The 25,201-nt window shown below is 39.2% G+C and overlaps 1 protein-coding gene across 3 annotated transcripts in view; it reads left to right on the top strand.

Annotated features, from left to right (window-relative positions):
* The window catches only part of USP25 (ubiquitin specific peptidase 25), a 107,770-nt gene that overhangs the window by 28,391 nt on the left and 54,178 nt on the right, over positions 1-25,201 (top strand). For 2 of the 3 annotated variants that reach the window (XM_084801705.1, XM_084801706.1), the window contains exons 4-7: positions 9,983-10,106; positions 12,309-12,471; positions 18,146-18,232; positions 24,664-24,801. In XM_084801705.1, coding sequence (XP_084657831.1) covers positions 9,983-10,106; positions 12,309-12,471; positions 18,146-18,232; positions 24,664-24,801 — 512 coding nt within the window. Of the gene's footprint in view, positions 1-2,051; positions 2,136-9,982; positions 10,107-12,308; positions 12,472-18,145; positions 18,233-24,663; positions 24,802-25,201 lie in introns of all 3 variants that reach the window. The other variant, XM_084801704.1, reaches the window with a different exon arrangement.

The following is a 25,201-nucleotide window of genomic DNA, read 5'->3' as shown; positions in this document are numbered from 1 at the left end:
AAATGCTACTTAAGCCAACTGATGGCACCAGTCCAAGACTTTTGGTATGGACCAGTGAACATGCTGTGGGACACCCAATAACAACTTGAGTAGGTTTCCGCAGAGAGAGTACAGAAGGCAGATGTCTTGTGATAACTAAACTCCTTTCCCCCCTGTATATGTATAGCTCTAGAAAAATGTGTGTAACTTTACTTTGACTTGGAGTAAACGGTAGATAATCGAAGTTCTGCGTGTACCTCAGCTGATTGTCATTGTTAGTGCCTTGTTTGTGCTGTGGTTTCGTGATAGAGTGAGTGTACTGTGTTAGACTGGAGGCTCCCTGGGGTGGTGCATCCATCATGTAGACTAGTGATTATTGAGCTATAGCCCTGTTGAAATTTAATGGGGGTGGTGCTTGTACAGTGTCCCTGTAGGACACACTTCAGTATCATCACTCTTAGCAGCAATACTTGTATTCTGTTTTGTAAAGTTAGTGGAGGCACAGCTGTTGTTAGGACATAGTCTTGATTCAGTAAGCTTCGTGAGATTGTGAGCTGAGTAAGCAGAGAGACACACAGGAGATTATTGACTGCAGTTATGGCTGAGAAATGAAGGGTTTGTGCATTTCTATTTTCAGTTTTTATGGAGTGTAAGTAAGCTTGGGCACAGAAGGAATGGTGTGAGATCCTTGGTACAAATGAGTGTTTAAGTGCAGATTTGCTCACGATACTGACTGCTGAAGGAATAACAGCAGGGGTCTCCGAGTGAGGGATTTCTCAAGGGGCTGATGGGGATGGAAGTGTTTCACTTTCCAGCGCTTTCTTAATTTTATTTGAAGTACATTGGTGTTTGAAACTCTACTATCATTTGTTTCAAGTACGGCAACATTTTATTTTTAGTAAATCACTACTTTTCTTTTTCTTCTCCCTCAGCCAAAGCTTGAGGGTAAATGAAGTCACGTTCCCAGCCTGACCCCTGCTGGCCTCCGTGCTGGCAATACTCTTTATTCTGTACTGGAAAAGTCATATGCTAAGTACACATGATACTTCTTTGATTGATGTACGCTGGCATATAACTGTCTGTACCCAAAGCCTCTCTTAGGGAAGAAGAAGCTACGATGGTTTCTGAAAGTTCTTTTGGCGCTGCGGCTGAATCGTTAATGACGCATCTTCTGACAATCAAAGGCAATGGGAAATTATATCTCCTGATTTGAAGAGTGTTTATATTTGGGCCCTTTCCTGTAATATTGAAGAATTAATTATCCTCTCAATACTTTTAATATTAGTGAAGAATTAGTTACCTTTTCAATACTTTTAAAAGAGCAGAACCATTTCATCTTTCTAGTTTTATGTTTTAGTTTTGAGAGGAAACATTACAATTTCAAGGAAATTTGCACTCTCAATTTCAGAGTTACTGTACTGGGTAACCTTTGGTAACATTTGCTGTTATAACCTAACACTGTGCCGTATTTTGAGAAGAGGCTTAAATTATTTGCAACATAATTAGCAGAAGTTCTAGACTCTGCTAGAACTAGGTCTCCTAATCCTGACCCATCTTAGGTAGCACATTTTCAAAATTATGCCTCCTGCTCCTGGCTTCAATTCGGAATACAACTATATGAGATCGTGCAGTAATATCCTTTGCTGCAGAATATGCTTCACACATATGGAGGCCTGAGTTTGAATTTCCCAAGTCCACATGCAAAGCTTCTGTGTAATTGCAGTGCTCTTGGGGGTAGGACAATGAGTTAACCAGTTCTTACTGGCTTCCAGCCTAGAGCTAAGGTTAGTGATAGACCCTATCTCAGGGAATATTATGGGATGTAATTGGTCAGGATACCTGACATGTGCCTCTGGCCCCCACCACATGCACAACTAAATTGGACTAGCTTACAGTGCATGATATCGGCTATCCTAAGTTTACTTAAGAATCAGAGACATTATGATTTTTTGGGGGGTCTTGGCACACATTTTCTTAGCCATGACTATACAAAGGGTTTGGCCCAGTATTAAATTTAATAGTAATATTTTTATACCACGACTATTAAATTGTTTTAAACTTTTTTAAAACAGGACAAAAACAGTATATGTCCTCCAGAGCAAGATGCACTGCAGTTGAGCAATCAAAATATGGATCAAAACATAAGAGGGATTTGGGTAGGTAATCATAATGTAGAAAGTAATATGGCATTATTAATCTTCAGAGAAACTGGTATTGCACACTGAAAGGAGTACTAACTAAGTAGGATACTCCTCAAACATTTGAATTGCAGTAGGTGCCCTCCATCCATGCAACCTGCATTGCATTCAAAATGAGGGAAAGCGCTAGGTTCCTCCTAGAATCCAGGAAATTGTTGGTTGCTTGGCCAGGGTGATCTGTACAGTACTTCTGTTCTCACCTCTAAGGATTTTATCAATGGAATCTTACCTTTTTCCATTCCTCACAGTATTTTAAAAAAAAAAACATTATGTAGGAAAAAAGTCAATTCAGAGGAAGTTACAACTCTGTCTAGAACTTTCTATTGCATCAAATTAGTTTGACCCTTTGCCAACTGCCAAAGCCGAGCTTAGCGCGAGATGAGGATGGTGTGAGGGTGTGTAGCTGATTAGAAGCACGAAGGTGGCCTGGGGAACCACCTGGATAATTTTCCAAATTTATTTCATTCTTTTCCAAGTGGAGCTTATATTTCCTAGGCTGCCCTGAAAGTCTCCCTCTGCTTCTCCGTTGAAACTCTCCTTAGTTGTAAGAGAATGACAGCCGTGAGCTATCGCTGTCCTGTAGTTGTTGCCTAACGTGGAATATTAACTTCTGTTTTTCACCATCCAAGTTGAAAGGCACAGAAAATTAGTTTTTGAATGACTCCCCAAATCCGTTCCCTTTTCTTCCTTACAGATGCTACCATTATGAATTTAGTGGCTGTTATTAAAATCACGTGTATATTTGGAACAGCTAAGGCTATCCAGTATAGTTGCCAGTAATAAAATTTAAAATTTAAAAATGTTGAAATTTACAATATCTCATAGTAGTGTAGGAAGACTTGTTCATACAGCACAATCTTAGAGACTGTGAGCTCAGCAGTCAGAATAGTGGGACTGTTACATGAAAGCTAGTAAGTCAGAGTGGGGAAGAATTGAAGAGTGGAGAAGGCACGTTACATACATATGTCTTTTTATATCAAAGTATTTTGAAAATGTATCTCCTTCTCTGTTCTCTTTGTAGAAAATGGGAACATATACATTGCTATTATTGTTACTACATTTACCCCACTTTAAAAGTTGTTTCATATTTGGGTATGAAATTTCATTTTTTTTTTTTTTGTACATTAATACTGATTTTTCAGTACTTTTAGGGACGTTTATAAGCCATGGAGAGAAAAAGTCTCTTTTTTCTTATGGAGCATAATAATGCCGGTTCTCAGAAGCTCACAAAGAACACAAGAGCTGAGCCAAGATGGTGACATGGGTGCGGTCGCGGTTGGGAACAGGAATTGCTATTTTAGGTTCTGTCCTCAGAGAATGCTTTTCGAGTGAAGTCACATTTCAACAGATACCTGAGGGAAGGGAGGAAGGGAGTCCCAGGGCTGTGTGAGAGGAATGAATCCCAGGCCCAGCCTGAGGCAGCATTGCATGTGACTCCTGAGATGAGCATCGACGCCTGAAGCTGCTGAGGCTGGACTTGGGAGGCTCCACGGGGCTCGCCGCCGATCTCTGTTCTCACGGGCCATCCTTCCTTAGAGTGTCCCCATCCTCCGGGTGTCTAGGTTGGCTTTCTCCTAAAACAAGCCGGCACAGCGTGTGGTTCTGGTTTGCATCCCAACTTGTTCCTTCAACTCTCCTCAAGCTCATTTCTTCGTCTTCCCTCTCAGAACTGAGGCTTAATCCCAGGGCTTTAGCACTTGTAAGGCAAGACCTTTAACACCGAGTGAATCACCCCGTTCTCCTCATGTTCCTGTTCAATATTTCATCTCTCAATTCCCCGCACCGAGTTCTTCCTGCTCCCGCCTTATGTCTAGGTGACAAATATAAAGTCCATTTATTAAGCAAAACACAGCATTCCCCTGGACTTAGCTTCATGTAGACAGTGAGATAATGAAAACTTTATTTCACCTTTTCAAAATAAAATATTTACACTGTCATTCAACGAGATTTCGGGATAAATGACACAGTTGTAAACAAACTCGTGGTTTAAAATGTATTTTTACGATGAAGAGAATTATAAACTATGCAAGCATTCAAAGTGTGTGTAAAACCCAACAGAATGCATGCATTTAGGAGTTAGAGCAACATGTAATTCGTGGGAATTTCTTGAAGAGCAAACATATCGTGTGCTGTGTTTCTGACATTAGGAAATTACTTTAATTTGGGAGATCTTAAAAATGTGGGTAGCTGCTCCAGTGGTCGTGTGCTTTACTGAAGTTGTACCCAGGCAGCCGGTCTAAGTGCCTTTGAGTTGTCCTCACAGTGATACAGTTAGCAATGGAATTTGCAGTATTTTTCCAAAATCTTACCATGGCACCGATATGAATATTGAACGTACTGGTATTTGGACGGTATTTTTACAAAGGCTATTTTGATTTTAGATTTACTTCTGCCAGTTACCAATTGTTTCTAGCCAAAATAATTCTCAGCTCTTTTTCTCTAAATGCGCAGAAAATGCTAGTTTTTTCATTATACAACTGATAGCTCCATGTGTTTAATGTATTTGTTGCCCCACTAACCCCTGAAAAGGAAATTCAGTGAGCTTACAAGGCTGGATTTCTCAGGTGGTTTTTCAGTATATGCCGGAATTGCAAAGAGGGAGGCTTCGATGCCAGCGAAGGAATAGGTTCGTAGGCAAGAGCAAAGGCGAGCAGACAAAAAGAGTAAATAAGCTTTTTTCCCCTCTGTCTCCTTTATATAGGCGTGGCTAAAATTAAAGGTGAATCTTCCCACCTCAAAAGATCTAGATTATAGTGGGCCTTCCCACATCAAATGACTTAATTAAGAAGAAAAAAATCCTCACAGGTGTCCCCAGCCACTTTAGTTTTAATTAAATCCACATGGGGCCAAATTGACAACCAAGAATGGCCATCAACTATGCATGAATTACAAAAAAAAAATCACATTTAACCACTATTAAAATTACGTCTTCCTTACTAATTCCTTAAGTAAAACAATACCTGAAATCTAAGTAATTTGGTACATGAGTGGGTCATAAAATTCTTTTTTCATGATGGCCACACTGTTCTAAGTACTTGGGAGAAGAAAAACAGCTTTATGGAGGAATGGGAACACTACGAACAAAACTGTAATTATGGTGGCTTTACAAATGAGACCTTTTCCTTTACTGGAAGAAAATGTTTCAGTCAAGGGCTGATAGTATCTGATCTCAGCTAACCTTTTCCATCATTAAATTGTACTGTTGCCCAACACCGGGAGAGGCAGGCTCCAATTCCCATTTGGCTTACAGTTGTTCCTCTCTGTCCAACTCCTGGAGGATTAGAGACGTGCAGAGGGACAAAGGAGCAGAAACCATTGGATGTGGTTATTCTAGCCACAGGTAGCTATAGCCTTTTATACCAGTGGGAGGAGCAAGCATCTTTTGTCTGAATGCCGCCAGGGCAAGGCAGATGATATGTCTGTGTGTCTAGACAAGAATCAGAAAGCAGGAAGCAGTGGGTTGGGCCCCAGAGGGGAGGAGTCTGTCCAGCCCAAGCTGCTGCTTTGTTGCCGTGTCCTGGCCTCTTCACCGAGATGGCTGGCATGTAGGGCCTGTAGCAATATTTCCTGACATTCGTCTGGTGATTGTGCTTTTTCTTTTGTCAACTCAGTTGTAAAAATCAATTACAAATGCCTCAGTCCCTTCTACCCAAAAGTATCGCAGAACAAGTCTGTATTTAATAACATGGCACACTTTTGATCTCAGAACTCCTGTAAACTCACAGACTCATGGTGGACCTCCAAGTGCCTTTGTTGATATAAAATATTTTCTGAGTTAGAACTTAAAATTCAGAGAAGCTTAGAAAATTAATAAAATAGCAACCTGTTTTGTTTATATAAACATTTTGCATAAAGCATGTTTCTAAAACTAATTAGCAAAAAGGCACATGTTCTACTCTGCTGCAAATGTCTCACATCTATGGTGTTGTAAAGAGCTGGGGTCTTAATCTGTGTTGCTGGGGTTGCATCTGTTGGAGTAAGTTGCCTTGCTTCTGTTATGTGCAAAACATCTGGCTTTATGCAGATGTTCATTTAGAAAAGGGAGGAGTGTTTTAACTGCCTATTCAAATAATGACTGTTCTGTTTACTGTACCCAAGTTCAGTGGTTCGCAGTTTGCTACCGGTGAGTTGCAGTGTGATCCTAGTCACGCACTCTCTGTTTATTATCAATTGCCTTCCATATAGTAGTGTCGGATATTAAAATCTACCAATATCTTGCTATTTGAACAGATCTGCTACCCAAACATGATTCTGTCATACTGTGTGGATAATTGTAGTTCCATCTATATTATGAAAGAATACTGTGCCAAAATATCAAATCTGTTAGTAGCTTATGGACTGGCTTTCAGAAAAGCCTTTAGATTCTGAGGAACTATCAGGATCATAGTAATTGAAGCATATTTTTTAAAAAATTTGAGCTTGGATGAAGTTATCTATCAGTCATTAACAACAGTTACTCTGCAGTGCATGGTAAGTGAAGTTTGGTTATTCATACTTTGTACAATGTCATTTGTTCTTTTAGCTAAAAATGGTATTCTATCAAAATACTAATTTTGCAACTCTAGCATTGGACAGGCATTTTACAGCATGCTTTACCATACAAACTTTGTGCATTTTAATTGGTCATTGACAATTTAAAAGCCTCATCAATCCAGATTCAATGTTTAGTAAAATTATTATTTTTTGATCAAAGTTATACTTCTTCAAGGAAACTGAATTTTTTAGAAAGTTGATTGTGTTCATTTCTGAGTAATAAAAGGGATTGCATCTTGGTACCAGTGCCGTGATCTCTGCTGAGATGTGCTGCCTTTGCTCCCATGGTTCAGCATCAGCAGGGCAAGTAGCAGGAGCAGCAGATGGAGCACATGTCCATAGCACCGTGATTAGCGCCGTTACCTTCAGGAGGTCCCACTGCATCTTGAAAGAGTCTGTAGGGTTGAATGGACCACACTCGAAGAAATGATTGTAAGGAAAACAGCCCCATAGGATTTAAGAATGAAAGTCAGACTTGCAGCCTGTGTACCCTTCTCTACACTGTTACACTGTTAAGTTTCTCAGCCCTGTGGGATAGGTCAAACTATGCCATCCTTCCTAATTGTTGTTACCTGAATTCCCGTTCATTGGTCACGAAAGAGTATAAGTATAATTAATTACTTTAGGGGAAGAAGGGGGTAATAAAAAAATAATTACTCTAAGCAGGTTTCTACTCAGTCATGAAACATCAAACATACTAGGTACTTTTATAGAAGAAATTTAATTTATTTTAATTTAAAAGTATACACACACACACACACACACACACACACACACACACACACACACACATATATTTAATTATATTGGTTTTTTGAGACACAGCTTCTCTGGATAGTCTCAGCTGTAGCTGTCCTGGACTGACTTTGTAGACCAGGCTGACCTTGAACTCACAGCAATCTGCCTGCCTCTGCCTCCGGAGTGCTGGGATGAAAGGAGTGTGCCACCACGCCCAGCTTTATATAGAAGGAATTTAGTCCAAGGTGTTAAATGATTTAAAAAAAAAACGTTGCAGGAAATTGAGGGAAGAACTGTTGAGCTCAGTTGCCTGCAGTGACCACCGATCCCTTGTGACTCCTCTCCCACAGCAGGAAGATAGGTTGAAAGGCTATTCTGATCAAGAACGTACTTCTCACCATAGCGTTGGCTTAGTGGATAGAATGCTAGCTAAGTAACCTCCACTTGGCCCTGCCTGGATGCTGGAATGCAAGAGGGTGTCGGCTTTGCTCTCTGAATGACCTTCTTGTAGCCGGACACTGGACACTGGATGGTACATAGAGAATAGATACATAGATGCCCACTGAGGATGCTGGGAAAAGCGGACGCAGTAGGAGCATGGCTATGCCTCTGACTGCCTTCAAAGGCTCCTGCTAGTGATGGTATTGATTAGACCCTAAGTTTACTCATGATCTTCTTTGCCAGTGAATACAGAAGATAGGTTTGTTTGTTTGCTTTGTGAGGGAAATATTGTAAAAGTATCAGGGACTATACTCCAAGCACTAACTGATCCTGTTTCTAGAGCTTTTGTGAGATTTTCAAATTTATTTCCTCTCAATCAATGTCCAGGGTCTAGCCATTTTAATTACTGAGATGGCTCTTGGTTTGTGGTGCATTTCATACCACCTAGTACCAGTCTCTTCTCCATTACTGAATCTGGACTGGGTAGGTCTACCCTCTTATAGCTCTACCTTCCTTATAGTTCTGCCTCCTTATAGCTCTACCTTCTTATAGCTCCAGCCTCCTTATAGTCCTGCCCGCTTATAGCACTGCCCTCCGTATAGCTCTCCTCTCCTTATAGCTCTGCCCTTCTTAAAGCTTTACCCTCATATAGCTCTACCCTATTATAGCTCTGTGCTCCTTGTAGCTCTGCCCTCTCTATAGCTCCACCCTCCTTTGCTGTGTCTTGAGGATAGTGAGCTTGTGTGATCAGTCACGGGAATTGCACTTAATGGCATGTGAGGTCTTTCATTATTTTAGCTGCTAGACTTCGTGACGGTGTACTATATGTTTGACCTACTTTTCCAGATGTGATTAAATACTTTGGATCAAAACTTACTGTATTTTATGAGGTTTTATTGTAGGGTCATTAAAACCCTTTCTATAGCAACTATTTCTAATATTTTTAAAGTTCTTGTATAATATGCTTGGAGAAAAAGAGGCAGAACAGTAAACGTAGGTTTTTGCAATCATCGGTGTGCATTAGAGTTTCCTCAATAAATTTATCTAATTCTATAATTCAATGATAGGATCAAGGCAGCTTTTTCTCATTTTCTTCTCTTTGTTTCTTTGTCATGTAATATTTTAAACACATGTTTAAAGGCACATGAATATAAATTATGTCCACAATACGAAATTCCAATTACACATTACTACACATTATTTTTATCATTAGACTGATTCCTATCATTGCTTAAATTGTAATGATAGTGTTCACAATAATATTCTGTCAAGGAAATTAACCAGGACACATAGCAGACCTGCACTGAACAAACTGTACTGATGTTGATAAAAGTTGCGGCTTTTATTCATTGGACACAGAACTAGAAGTTGTAGTGTCCAACGTCTCTTTTAAGAAATGGGACAATATGTTTACTTGCATACCTCTGTGTAAGTGACAATCTTGTTTCAGTGAAAAGAATGGCATACGTCTTAAATTAATCACACAGTACAGAGGAGTAAAGAACAAAGAGTGACAGTTCCTTACATCTCTTTTTCTTACATCTTTCATCAGAACTAACAACTGTTGACGGTATGGCTTATTCTGCCAGACTCTAGAAAACACACACTTGCAGGCATGGCATCACACACACACACACACACACATACGCACACACACACACACACACACACACACACACACACACACAGAGAGAGAGAAGCCTCTATGCTGTTGTCAGTTACTGTAATATATACATTAATCAGGGGGCACCAATGTGAATTGTTGGCAGGGCTTATTTTGTTTTTATTGAGAAGCACACTCCCAGCAGTCTCACTGCTTGTTAGCTTTTACTAAGAGATTGCACACTAAGTAAGTAAATACCAAGACTTCTCTTCTCTGTGCTACTTTCTAGATTTTATAGAAGAAACTAAGTTACTGAAAATAGTAAATGGTAGTCAAGTTTGGGTTTTTAAAGATATATTCCTTCTTACAAAATAGAGAATTAACTTGGTTCTAGAGATTTTGGCAAGGTTTATTGTGCACACAATCTCTGTGATCGGAGTTCATTTTCATGTGTTTGGCTGAATTTTGAGAAAGATATTCTGTTTTTCAGATGTGATTGATCTCACTGGAGATGACAAAGATGATCTTCAGAGAGCGATTGCTTTGAGTTTGGCAGAATCCAACAGGACATTCAGAGAGACTGGGATAACTGACGAAGAGCAGGCCATCAGCAGGTGAGAGCAGTGTGTGCAAAGCTTGAGTGTATGAACCCTTCTGTAGTCCATCAGCAGGTGAGAGCAGTGTGAGCAAAGCTTGAGTGTGTGAACCCTTCTGTAGTCCATCGGCAGGTGAGAGCAGTGTGTGCAAAGCCTGAGTGTGTGAACCCTTCTGTAGTCCAGAAAGAAAGACTTTAATTCTAAGAGCAATAAGACATAATCCATTCTGAACAAATCATTAATACATTCCTGTACATTCTTATAATTTATATATTCAAACTTCAGTTAGTTCTAAAACATTAAATAATTTTGTAATTGTGAAGCACATAATTTTGTGACAAATTATTTTCTTTAATTTTTGTTGTTGCCTTTTATATTTTTTCTTTGAATCTACTATACAGTTCACCTTTAGAAGTGTATCAAATAAATAGAGTTTTTGTTTTATTTTTATAATATGCCGATGATAAGTGTTTTAGACATATAGTATATAATTATTTAACATAGTGATACTTTCTAATGTTTTAGCACTTATGTAGGTATGTTTATGTGCGCTTGTTTGTGGAGGCTAGAGGTTAGCTTTGAGTGTGGTTCCTTAGAAGCCGTCTTCATTGGTTTTTGGGACAGTCTGTCACTGGGACCTTGGGCTCACCAATGTGATATGGGAGAGATGTTATCAACCAAAAGGTAGACTTGCTTCAAATTTTAAAAAATGCACATATACTATATCAATTTATATTGGCATATGAATATAAAAATATCTAGAAGTTTATATCCCTGATTAGTATTTTCTGTAATTCTGTGTCATGTGTTTTCTTGATGTTTTGGTTGTGAGCTTAGTTTTTTTTTTCTGAAAATTACTAAATATTTATTGGGTTTATATTTAAATTGTCACTTTACAAATGTATACTGTTAGATTATGATTTTTTTTCTTCAGTTGTAATTTCTGCTGCTTATTTACTTCTTTCTTTCTTTTTTTAATTTTTAATTTTTTGGCTTTTTGTGACAGGGTTTCTCCTGTAGCCTCGGCTGTCATGGACTGGCTTTGTAGACCAGGCTAGCATTGATCTCACAGAGATCCTCCTGTTTCTGCCTCCTAATTATTTTGGGACTAAAGACATGTGCCACCACACCCAGCCCTACTTATTTCTTTAAAAATTTAAAAACAGTGTCTTATTGTGTATCCAATGGTGACTTGAACTCATGATCCTCCTGGCTTCACTTATAAGTGTGTACATTCAGGAGGGTAGGATCATTTTACACAAACACACAGACAGACAGACAGACACACAGACACACACACACAGAGGTATGAAAACTATGGTACTGACCATGTTAAAACTAGTTTTTAACAGCATAGCCATCTCTCCTGCCTGTGTCTTTAGTTATTGTTTCTAATTAAAACAATATACACTAACTTAAGTTACACACTGGCTAACACTGGAGATAGTTCCAAGAAAGGTCTGAATAGGCAGTTTCATCAGAATGTGGTTACAAAAACCTAGATGTTATACCATTGATTAACAGCTCCATGTGGCCCCTTGACTTAGTCAAGAGACAAACATGAAAAGTGTGAGGCTTCTGGAAGCATACTGTGACATCCATTTTTACAGTATGCTTTGTAATACGGTATGAATACTATAAAATAATGGCAAATAGTAGCATATTGAATATATAAATGCAGTGACATGGTAGCTGAGTGCTTTGAACTGTGCATAATTGTAAGTACTGTAGTTTTAAGAACCGGAAGTGTATCATCACATATGTATGTCTAGTATTGCAGCACAGTGGCTGTAAGGCACTAAAATTTCATCTTCATTGTACCCTCTTAGGACACTATTGTATATGAAGTCTAATCTTCACCTGATTGGCACCGTGTGGCTCCTGGACCTGTGTGTGTGTGTGTGTGTGTGTGTGTGTGTGTGTGTGTTATGTATGTTTGTGTAGCTAAGAATTGTGATTATATTGCTAATCTGATTGAGGCTTTATGTTTCTTAGCAAACAATTTTTACTTCACTTGATCTGTTGCTTATTCCCACTGCCACACTCTCAATGGCATCAAATGACTACTCAAGTAATGTCAGCGTCACATGTTACATATTTCTCTGAACATGTTAGAGCTGTGTAATAAAATCCTTAAAGTTCACCCATCATATGTTGCTGCTTAGAGTGTCCTATAGTAGTGTAAAATCTTTTTCAACACTGCGTTTTCATTTCTTAAAGAGTTCTTGAAGCCAGCATAGCAGAAAATAAAGCCTGCTTGAAGAGAACACCTACCGAAGTGTGGAGGGATTCTCGAAACCCTTACGACAGAAAACGTATAGATAAGGCTCCAGTGGGGCTGAAGAACGTCGGCAACACGTGCTGGTTTAGCGCGGTTATTCAGGTAAGGGCCGAGCTTCAGCTCTCAGTCCGCGGGCCCGAGGAGCAACGGCGGGCCCTGCTGCTTCTTGCATGCTTTAAGTAGAAGTTCAGCGGGATTTTCAGACATGTGACATAAAGTAGCTTGATTTCCAAGCCCTTCTTGTCTTTAAGGCCCAGTGTGACTGTTTGTTTTCCATTCTTTGTCTTAGACTGGTTCTTGCTTAGCTCGGAGTAGCCAAGAGCTTAAGATCTCCTACCTCAGCTTCTGAGTGCTGCGGTTATAGGTGTGAGATATCGCATCTGGCTAAATAAAGATTTCACTGTTTCAAGACAATCTTTTTAAAAAATAAATTTAATTATTAAACAGGCTCTTAATATGTAGCCCAGGCTGGCCTCTCCCTCCTGAATACTGAGGTTACTGTCATATAGCACAATAACTGAAACTCTCCATTTATGTAAGATTTATTTCTCCTGCTTTCTTGCCATTAGGAATTGCTGCAATTTTATTGATTTCTGGAACAGGTAGAAAATAATTTTGTGAGCATTTCTATGAAAAATTGGAGAATAATTGTAAATAAAGTAGAAAATTAGAATTAACTTTTTTTGTGATCAGATCAGATTTATTTATATTTAAGGGAAATAATCATAGTATTACATTCATAATTACAAGTTCACTCTTTAAAGAAACATTTTGTTTGAGGCTGATGCTGATGTTCAAATTCATCACAGTACATATGTGAGAATGCTAAAGAAGAAAATATTGATAAATCAAGATTAACAGATTTTGTTTTTAGCCTTAGAAAATTCTTGTGGAATGTTTTATTAGCTTTCTTCAAAATAGCTGTTTGTAAATACACACACCCTTTAGCTTCTTAACTAGGAATAATATTTTTTGTAATATATTTAGTGTGATCTCTGTTCGTTAGCTTTTTATATAATGGTAGTCATCATAATTCATCATTCTCTGTTGGTATGGATAACCAAATTTCAATTTTTAAATAAAAATTCTCCACATATGTTGTTTAGTTTCCTACAACAGCTAAAATGTCGCTTATTGTTTACTATTCCTAACAAGGATTTAAAACTCGTTGAGCATGTGTGTCATTTATTTTTATGCTCAAACAGACTATTTTGTAGTTTTCTGAGTGTCTGTTTGTTACAATGGCTTCAGCTTGCCCACAGTGTTAGAAACTAGTTCACACCTTCTGTTTTCTGCCAGCTTGTTGTCATTGCTAATTGACGAATTTGTGATGTTAACTCTTTTTTCCTATGAAGTTAGTATAGGTTTTGTCTTTGCTTGTAGCACCTGTGCCGTATAAATAGAATTTCCTTGTTCCCCATTCTGATGATAGACACTAAAAAGTAAAATGGTTCACTACATTGTTTTCTAACACCTTAACAGTCTAGGGAAAAATCTGGATTGCTGTGAATATGTAGTGCTTCTTTGACAGTATGGATTTTTTATCCGCTTATGTGCCCAAAGCAATAAGTAACATTTACTTGATACTTTGGAGTCCTGTAGGCAGTTGTCTTGGCATCGCCCTTGTAGATTGTCCCTCTTCTTCTGTAGAGTATGAGATTCTCTTCATGGCACAGTTTAGACATTCTGACCCGTGAAGAACAGATGGGAAGCTGAGATCCGAGTGCTCCTGAAAATGTCAGCCTGCCACATATACAGCACCGTGTGTATAGCAGTGCTTCTCCTCTGTCAGGCACTCTTAAGTCCTGCAAACAAACAATAGTCAAAGGCAACTCACATTTGAAGTGATAAATTAACAGAGACAAGGAAACCACATTTTATGTTAATGAGTTCTTTTATTCTCTCAGCTGAGATATGACAGAAAAACCATCACCTATCCTAAATCCACTAGCAGACCCCGGGTTTTTTTTTTTTTTTTTTTTTTTTTTTTTTGTGTGTGTGTGTGTGTGTGTGTGTGTGTGTGTGTATAACATAATAGGAAATGTGACTTACTCTTCCTTATTAGAAAGTAGTAATTTTATTAGTTTTCAAATTTTATTTGATTCTACTTCTATGACAGCAAAAATAGGTACTGAAGAATATTTGACTTCTCTAGGAGAAACCCCAACACCCAGGACAGATAGTCCCTTCATGTAAGAAGTGTCGGCTATCACAACCTTATAAAAGTGACTTTTAGGAAAAACATAAAACTTTATACTGTGGAAATCTGGGTAGAAAATGTCACAAGTTCACTTGGACTTGTATTTTAAATGTATCTTAGATGTTCACCATGATTTTTCTCCCCTCATAAGCCATTTTATTATAATTTATTCAGATTATATCCTCATGGTTGTTCCCTTCACTTGTATCTTCCCATTCCCACCCTCCCTTCCTCTTCTGCCCTGTTCCCCTCCCCTAGACCTCTGGCAGAAGGGGACCTCCCGCCTCCATGTGACCACAGCTTATCAGGTCTTACCAGAAAGCCTGCTTCCCTTTCTTCTGTGTGGCCTCCCTACCAAGACCACCAAACTGGGGTCACCAGAGGTCATGTCAGAGGCAGTCCCCACTCTCCCCACAACTGTGGAGAGTGAGTGTCCATTGGCTAGACCTAAACAGGGGGTCTAGGTTCACTGCATTTTCCTTGATTGGAGCAACAGTTTGTGCAGGCGCCCCTAGGTACAGATCTGCCAGCCTTGATAGTCTCCTTGTGGGGCTCCTGAACCCTCTGGGTCCTTCCATGCCTTCTCCCATTTTCCCATACCACTCTCACATGGAATCCAGCAGTGAGTCCCAGCATCTGGCCCAATCTTCCTCTGAGTGGAGACTCTCAGAGGACATACTTGTTGGGCTAGTAACCTACTCAGGTATCAAAAACAAAGAAATCTTGAGATTTTATAGGCAAATGGATGAAACTAGAAATGATCATCCATATTGAGGTAACCCAGACCCAGAAAGACACGCATGGTGTATGTTCATCATTATTTTAAGGAGTTATTTATTACTATGTTTAGCAATCAGAATCTTTTCATTTTTCTTTTCTGACATGGCTTATTCTCAGGTGTGAGGTGAGATGTACCTGCTTACTTGTTAAGGAACTTTTCACTTAACGTTGCCTCCGTCAGCGTCCAATCCAAGCTTTTATTGGAATTCACAAATTGGGTTAGAATTTCTTCATGCTGACGGAAGTGCTGCTGGCACTTTCCATTGCATGACCCCACAGGGTCCGACAGAGCGCACTTACCTTGCAGAGTTACGTGAGACAAGATGGAGGTGCACATGTCACTTCTGCAATGAGCAAACAGCAGCAGCTGCTTCTGCATGGACAGGCACTTGAACGTGCTGGGGAAATGAACTGGCCATCTAGAATTCCTTACTTAGTAAATATTTATAAAATCAAGAAAACAGCTTCTCTATTTGCATTGAAAGCGTAGTTGTGGGATTCTTCGCCTCCTTTTGCAGTATTCTTATAGAAAATTCCTCACAAGACTCAGACTTCTTCCTTAAGCTATATGCCTGTTCTACAATTCTTGTCTCAAGCGTTCTTCCTCCACTGCTGTACTGAAGAGGTGACTCTCTGGCCGCCAGATCTCAGGGCAGCATCTGGTCATCACCCCATTAGGGTGTAGCGGCTCAGCTCATCTTTTCAGTGGTGAAGCGCTCTAGCGAGTCTTTCTGTGCACCACCATCTGCAGTTGTGTTTATAGGTTTGTGATGTTTGGCAACCTCCTTTTCTGATGTTTCACAGATTGGGAAGCTCTGCTTTCCCCTATTCCTTTTCCTTGTTTCATTTCATTACTCTTGCTGTGGTGCTCAAACGCTTTTGATTGTTTAAGCTCTGGCTTTAAAAAGTTGCTTTGCTGCTTAGGTTCTGACCTGAGCCTTTATTCCCATCCTTTCTGATTCCTACTCCTCTTATCAGCTTTTTTTTTAAATCTCATTTAAGAAGAGACTGTATATTTTAAATGTCCTTGTCCTTTGTCTTCTGGTGTCATTGATGCCACATGCATTTAATAAGTGTGTATTAAATGTATGAATAAATGAGCTGGGGACAGTGCTGAGCTCCTGTTGTCCCCTCTGTTCCAGTGGCTGAGTCAGAGAATTACTAGAGTTAAGTAGATCCCTTCTTAAAGGAACAAAAATAACAAGAATGGGAACGAGTTATTTTATGTGCTTATAATGTTTAATTTAAAAAAATCTTCACTGGAGGTGAGCAGTGGTGGCCCATGCCACTAGTCCTAGCAAGGGACAGCTAGAGACAGGCGAAGATCTTGGGTTCAAGGTCAGCCTGATCTACCAGTTGAGTTCCAGGTCACCAGTGCTACACAGATAGCCCTGTTTCAAAAAACCAAACCAACCAACCAACCAACCAAAAACCCTGGGCATTGTGCCACGGACCTTTAACCCAGCACTCGAAGGCAGAGGTATGTGGATGTCTCTGAATTCAAAGTAAGCCTGTCTCCTTCCAGCCAGGGTTATGCAGCACAACTCTGCCATAAAACAAAAACAAACAAAGAAACAAGAAATAAAGGAAAGAGGAAGGAGGTGTTTATAAGTCATTCCAGGCACTGTTTCTATTAGAAACGGCTTTTTACCAATCATATTTAGCTTTCTAGTCCTTCTGTTTGTCCTGTTCCTGGTTTTGTTTGTTTGCTTGTTTGTTTTTGTTCATTTTAATTTTGTTTGTATGTTTTATAGACAAATGGTGAGCTAGGTTTACCAAAATTTATCTACTTAAAAATTTTTGTTATCATTGATTGGGATGCCGCCTTTATGTTCTATAAAGTAATCAAAATTATATTTTATAAAACATAAACATTATTGCTGCTCATGTTAGTTTATATACTGCCAAAATGTGACTCAAGAAAGAAGCACAGTTGTACTGTAAAACTTGTAGCTATCCACGTGTATGTGAAATATAAGGAGAATCACATAAGGAGATGTTTGGATGAATTTATATCTACTACGTATGTGTTCTAGTATGTACTGTTGTACTTTTTGTTTTGAGCAAATGTTATGGTGATAATAAGGATAACAAAGTACCTTTTAGTAAACACTCCTATGACTGTGGATTGAGCTTAGTGGTAGAGAAAGTCCAAGGTCCTGGTTCAATTCCAGCAGCGAAAACCCCAACAAAAACCCCATACCAGAAAGCCTTTCACGAGTGTCTCTCTTGTTAATTGATTTTGCATTATTCTATTTTTACAGTTATATATTTGTCTCTTAGGCTCTGTTTTATTGCCTCTCAAGAGAATATGTAACATTTTGTGTCATTGTCGCCTGATAACTGGTGAATAAGTTGACTTGTTCTCAATTTTTCTAGGTAAACAATTTGAAATAGAACATGTCTAAAAAGTTCTTCACTGTATTTTATCTTAGGAAAGCTTCGCGTTAATGACTTAGTAATGACATAAACAGCTTTCAATAAATAATACACTGTGTGCTTTAAAGACGTTGTTCTTGTATAATTTTGTGCTTTCCGTGGTAGGATAAATGTTTGTTAGCAAGAATGACATGTTGAGCCTGGATGCAGCAGAGTGGCCAGGGCACTTGCCTTGCACACACAAGGCCTTGAGTAGATAAAAAGACATTTCTTAGGGAGAAAATAGACATCCTTGTGCTAATTGCAACAGTTCTTATATAAGTAGCATAATTGTCAAGAGTAAGTCTTGATAGCAGGGATAGTCACAATTCCATTAATAGAATATTCTCTTAGGTGTCTTAAATTGTTCTTTTTCAGTCATTATTCAATCTTTTGGAATTTAGAAGATTAGTTCTGAATTACAAGCCTCCATCAAATGCTCAAGATTTACCCCGAAACCAAAAGGTAAAATTATAACAGATTTTAAAAGCCAAGTGTTAATGGTCTTTGTGCTTTTTCTCTGAATTTGGGAGCTCTTAGCTCTTTATTAAACCTGAAACTGTTCCAATTTTAATGTTATGTCATTAATCTCTATTACAGTGACTTCCTCTCCTTTTTTGTACAGATCACAAATGTGACATTTGTTCCTCTGCGGATCACAACAGCACATGAGTCCCTTGTGGTCAGTTTAGGACCCCTTACCCTTTCATAGGGTACATTTCACAATGTAGGACTAATTGACTCCTCCAAATACTGTCAGCGGCGGCGGCAGCTGTTTTCATTTGCTCACCCAAAAGCATCCTTTTCAACTGAGTACTGTTTTCCAGGGCCTTCCTAGACCTCCTGTGCCTGGAGTTAGTGTTGGGTAGTTGAGGTTGAAGTGCAGACTGCAGGGGCTGGGTGCTTGGGTTTTAGTAATGGCCCTAAAGCAAGTCGCATTTCTCTCTGGGATTTTCTTCTCTGTTCTGTAGACAGTAACAGTAGTTGTTTCCTAGAGATGCTGAGGAGATTACATGATAAATATGTAAAGCTCTTAAAAGCTTCTCCTAACCATGTGCTATGGCGCACACCTTTAATCCCAGGGAGGTAGATCTCTGTGAATTCGAGTCCAGTCCGGTCTACAAAGTCAGTCCAGGACAGCGAAGGCTATACAGAGAAACCCTGTCTCGAAAAACCAAAACCAAAACCAAATCAAAACATGTTTCTTACCAGTATTGTCATCTCTTTTTTAGAGAAAGTTTTAATTTTTTAAACTTTAATTTTAATAAAAATTGGACTAATTACATGCATACATTCCTCCTTAGTGGATAAAAGCATTGTGTAGAAGGATGACATGTTTTGGTGTACATACCAAATAATCTCCTTTAAACATGTGGACTGCAGACAAAGGAGCTGACGTTTAAGGCTTCAGTGATGTACTGAACTTCGTGTGACCCATTGGTACAGTGGTAAATTATTGAGTTACATTTTCCTTTTAGTGTTGAATTTTTAAAGCCACCTTTTCTGCAAACCCATGCAACATTTATAATGCACACCAGAGGAAATAAAACTCACAACACAGCTAAAGAACAACTGCTTCTAAAGGGGAGTCAGGGTGACTTGACAGCTTCGCAGTGCTAGAGAAATTAGGCAAACCTTTTCCAGTGTAACAGTTTTTACAGGGAATTTTGGGACTCCTGCCTCTCATAGCACACGTTAGCACTGTCAGTTCTCCCTTCTCATGGCTCAGTGAAAGGCATGTATAATTCACATGCCTTTAGTTAGAATTACTTCCAAGTGTACAGTTATGTGTGTTGTGTTTACCTTTTATTCCTTTCATTGTATTATTTTATAGAGCTTCAATCTCATTTTTTCAGTTTGCATGAAATGAAATGAGTTTTGTAACATTATTTTAAAAGTGGTCATTATCAGTGTTTATATATCAGAGTTACTTGTGAGGTCCTAAGTGTACTCACTACTTACCAGAGGAGTGTGTAATGAGAACATGCTAGCGGAGTGTGTAGTGAGAACATGCTAGCGGAGTGTGTAGTGAGAACATGCTATCAGAGTGTGTAGTGAGAACATGCTAGCGGAGTGTGTAGTGCGAACATGCTAGCGGAGTGTGTAGTGAGAACATGCTAGCGGAGTGTGTAGTGAGAACATGCTAGCGGAGTGTGTAGTGAGAACATGCTAGCGGAGTGTGTAGTGAGAACATGCTAGCGGAGTGTGTAATGAGAACATGCTAGTGGAGTGTGTAGTGAGAACATGCTAGTGGAGTGGGTAGTGAGAACATGCTAGTGGAGTGTGTAGTGAGAACATGCTAGCGGGGTGTTTACAGAGAACATGCTAACGGAGCGTGTAATGAGGACATGCTATCAGTGTGTAATGAGAACATGCTAGCGGAATGTGTAATGAGAACATGCTAGTGGAGTGTGTAGTGAGAACATGCTAGCGGGGTGTATTATGAGAACATGCTAGCAGAGTGTGTAGTGAGAACATGCTAGCGGAGTGTGTAATGAGAACATGGTAGGGGAGTGTGTAGTGAGAACATGCTAGTGGAGTGTGTAGTGAGAACATGCTAGCGGAGTGTGTAGTGAGAACATGCTGGCGGAGTGTGTAGTGAGAACATGCTAGCGGGGTGTGTAGTGAGAACATGCTGGCGGAGTGTGTAGTGAGAACATGCTAGCGGGGTGTATAGAGATAACATGCTAACAGAGCATGTAATGAGAACATGCTATCAGTGTGTAATGAGAGCATGCTAGCAGAGTGTGTAATGAGAACATGCTAGCAGAGTGTGTAGTGAGAACATGCTAACGGAGCGTGTAATGAGGACATTCTATCAGTGTGTAATGAGAACATGCTAGCGGAATGTGTAATGAGAACATGCTAGCGGAGTGTGTAGTGAGAACATGCTAGCGGGGTGTATTATGAGAACATGCTAGCAGAGTATGTAGTGAGAACATGCTAGCGAAGTGTGTAGTGAGAACATGCTAGCGGAGTGTGTAGTGAGAACATGCTAGTGGAGTGTGTAGTGAGAACATGCTAGCGGAGTGTGTAGTGAGAACATGCTAGCGGGGTGTATAGAGATAACATGCTAACAGAGCATGTAATGAGAACATGCTATCAGTGTGTAATGAGAACATGCTAGCGGAGTGTGTAATGAGAACATGCTAGCGGAGTGTGTAGTGAGAACATGCTAGCGGGATGTATAGTGAGAACATGCTAGCGGGGTGGGTAGTGAGAACATGCTAGCGGGGTGGGTAGTGAGAACATGCTAGCAGAGTGTGTAGTGAGAACATGCTAGCGGAGTTTGTAGTGAGAACATGCTAGCAGAGTGTATAGTGAGAACATGCTAGCGAGGTGTACAGTGAGAACATGCTAGCGGACTGTGTAGTGAGAACATGCTAGTGGAGTGTGTAGTGAGAACATGCTAGGGGAGTGTGTAGTGAGAACATGCTAGTGGAGTGGGTAATGAGAACATGCTAGGGGAGTGTGTAGTGAGAACATGCTAGTGGAGTGTGTAGTGAGAACATGCTGGCGGAGTTTGTAGTGAGAACATGCTAGCAGAGTGTGTAGTGAGAACATGCTAGCAGAGTGTGTAATGAGAACATGGTAGTGGAGTGTGTAGTGAGAACATGCTAGCAGAGTGTGTAGTGAGAACATGCTAGCGGAGTGTGTAGTGAGAACATGCTAGCGGAGTGTGTAGTGAGAACATGCTAGCGGAGTTTGTAGTGAGAACATGCTAGCAGAGTGTGTAGTGAGAACATGCTAGCAGAGTGTGTAGTGAGAACATGGTAGTGGAGTGTGTAGTGAGAACATGCTAGCAGAGTGTGTAGTGAGAACATGCTAGCGGAGTGTGTAGTGAGAACATGCTAGCGGGGTGTATAGTGAGAACATGCTAGCGGGGTGTATAGTGAGAACATGCTAGCGGAGTGTGTAGTGAGAACATGCTAGCGGAGTGTGTAGTGAGAACATGCTAGCGGAGTGTGTAGTGAGAACATGCTAGCGGAGTGTGTAGTGAGAACATGCTAGCGCTGCGTGTAATGAGAACATGCTATCAGTGTGTAATGAGAACATGCTAGAGAAGTTTGTTTCTGTAGTGGAAGGAGTGTTACAATTTCTATTCTTTGAAAAACTTTTGTGCAGAAGAATATTGTGAAAATTCACCTGAGGCTTGAGAAATGCAGTTTGTTAATACAGCAACAGCAGGAAACACTATAGTTTGATGCCTTTAAAGCTAGTGCCAGTGTTGCAGTTATAGATGGTTGGCAGGCATGGATTCATGCTAAATTCACTTGAGATAATGAAAGATAGTTTCTGTTCTAAAGTGTTTAATATAACATTTACATTTTTAAATAGTAAATGTACAATAAAATTATCACATTTACTATTATATTGAACTTGAAAACTAATGTGTTAACATACAGAATACATCTGGGATTTGGTTAAACATATTACAGAGATGTCAAGTGCACACACTGCTAAGAATATCTTTTTAAACAAAGCTTCCAACAAATACTGTGTACATTTTAAATGACTTAAAAGTCAGTTTGTATTTTCATAGAGTTTAGATAGGATTTAGATAGAGTTTATATAGGATGATATACTGTTCGACATCAATAGTATCAATAAACTATTGATAAGTTTACTGTATAGAAAAATTGTTATCTTTAAAATATTGACAGATCACTGTATCCCGTATACATATATTCTTTGAGCTTAAAATATCCCAAGGCCCTCAAGGTTTTAATAAAAGAAATGAAAATGTGTCTCCACAAAAATTTTCACACCATTTTATGTAGCAGCTGAAGAGACTGTTGGATAAAAAGGCTTTCTTTAACCCGCAATGCAGTAGTACACAAGCATTAATTGTAACAAATTACTGGTGTGCACCAATATGCAGAGGAAGCACTGAGAGGGTAGACTGAGTGCACAGAACCAGACAAAAGCAAATACCTGGAGGGTGACTCCATTTGGAGAAACATGCAGAAAATGCTGCGTGGCTGACGTTAGCTGAGGTGACTTAGGGATGGGCGCATTCTGGGGGGTGGTGACTAAGCAGCTTGGCTATCTTGATGGTGATGATGTGTACGTGAAGCTTGGAGAATTGGGTATTTTTTAAGTGTTGTGTGTATTGGGCCTTAGTTATACCACTATAAGTCTGTTTACAAAGTAAATGAAAATAGTGTTTAAATATTTTTTATGTGTGCTGATTTTTTTCATAATTTAGCCAAGTAGAGTAGTCACTCTGTTTCATTGTATAATATTAGGTCTTTTGATAGTTTTTTTTTTTTTTAGCTGCAGGTACTGACTGAGACAAATATTTCATAATATTTTACTTTCCAAATAATCTTGGGAGAATTTCTTTTCCTTAAAACACGTTGCTGCCATCCTTGTACTTCATAAAGAGTGTCCTTTCCCACGGCTGACTGCTAATAAAGAAATGGATGGCAGGAAAGAGGCTGTTCTGGGAAGTTATTGTGTAGTTTAAAACTTTCATATTTATAATGTTAAACGTTGAATAGATAGGTTAGTTGATGAAAGGGTTAAAAGTAAGACAGGGAATGGATTAATTTTTCATGTATATGATTGTCTTTACTCTTATTTCTGCTGACAGAACACATTATATATATAAGTAAGTGTTATTTGGAGTTCTTTATGGCTTAGAAATTTTATTTCAGGATTAGTGTTTGTGAAAATGCTTCAGTGGTGTGTGTACTTTGGGGTTAAACAAATCTTTGAACTCCTACTTGTTTCTCAAGTCTTCCATTTTAGTGCATCGAGAGACCAATCACTTCTGTGTAGGTTATATTACTCTAAACACGAGTTATATGAAATTGACTATATTGATGCTGCTATAGTGATGCCAATTATGGAAATTAAAAACATTTCCATATTTAAGTTGATAAATGCTCAAATTGATATTGTAAAAACTATTTTAAGACCTGATTTTCTGCTCTGGAGCATTTCGCTACATTACATACATTTCATAATTTTTACTTTTTTTGTTGTTGTTTTAGAATAGTGACAAATCTCTTTTTTCCAGAAGGTTGGGTATAACCAGCCAGTAAGAACTGAATACCTGCTTTGTGTGGCAGAAAGGAGAAAATATAGTTAAATCTTTGAGAAGTGTGTCCTCCTAGTGAGAAGAAAATTAAGATTTCATGTTAGGGCTTGACCTGACTAATGATTTTGCTAATATCATACTTATTAAACATTTAAATTGAAAAATTATAGTAATTATTCTAAGTTTGTATTAACTTTTATAATGTATAAAATAAATGTATGAAATTTTATCAATAAGTAGAAAGTAGTATATACAAATGAGTTTTAGTGTTTATTAGATCATTAAGAAAAAAATTAGACAGAACCCTAATATTGGTTCAATAATTTGGGGGCATTGCATGACAAGTGGCAGTTGCCGGTCCACATTCAAGCCCTCCTTCCCATCGATGTAGAGCTTGGAGGTGCTGTTGACTTGGGGGGGTCTAGGGCACCTAGAGGTCCTTTGTTTAAGCGGGCTTCATGGAGTACAGCGCTCAGATGGTGCCTGGCGTGCGCTGAGTGCTCACGGAACCCTGCTCTTCTTGCTGCCCTTGTCAGCACCAGCTGCACCCTGATGAATGGAGATTATAATGAACAGGCTTAAATGAGGTGGATATTCTTGGCTGGGTGGTGACATAATTTGCTATGAATATGCGCTATGAATTTATGCAGAAATTTTGAGGCTAGCTTAAGTCTTGTGTTGTAGCTCTTAACTCATTGGAGTCTTGTAGTGGACACTCTTTTTCAATGTGACAGTGACAGATTTGTTCTAATAGGTGGCAGTTCCCTTCTGGCTCCTGTTGAAGTATCTGTTGAACAGTGAATAGTTCACTGATTTCATTGGGTTGCCTTTTCCCCCCTTCTCTCTGCAGGAACATCGGAATTTGCCTTTTATGAGGGAACTGAGGTATCTGTTTGCACTTCTTGTTGGTACCAAGAGGAAATATGTTGATCCATCTAGAGCAGTTGAGATTCTGAAGGATGCTTTCAAATCAAACGACTCACAGCAGGTAGCCTCCCATCCCTTGTAATTGACTATTTCCACTTAATCTTATAGATGCTTATGCCATTTTTCCAAGTGTGTTTGTTGATTTAGGGTGGCATTACTGAATTATAACTTGCAGCCCTTGAAATCATTATGTTATTTGTAAACAAAGCAAAAAGTGACCAAATTGGAGGTATTACAGTAAATGAAGTTGTAATTCATAGAATGATGGAGGTTGGTAAAGAAAAATAAGGAACAAAAGTTAAAAGTATTTATATAATTTAAAAATTTACATTTTATGTGTATGGCAGTTTGCCTTGCATGTACCTGGAGTGGCTGGAGGTTAGGAGGACACTGGATCACCTGAACTGGGTTATTGATGGTGTAGAGCCACCATGTAAGGCAGGAATTGAATCTGCGTCCTC

This window comes from Acomys minous (assembly GCF_964271855.1).
Source record: "Acomys minous genome assembly, chromosome: 11".
NCBI classification, from domain to species: Eukaryota; Metazoa; Chordata; class Mammalia; order Rodentia; family Muridae; genus Acomys; species Acomys minous.
Note: the sequence above shows the minus strand (reverse complement) of the source record. Positions and strands in the feature narration are given on the sequence as shown.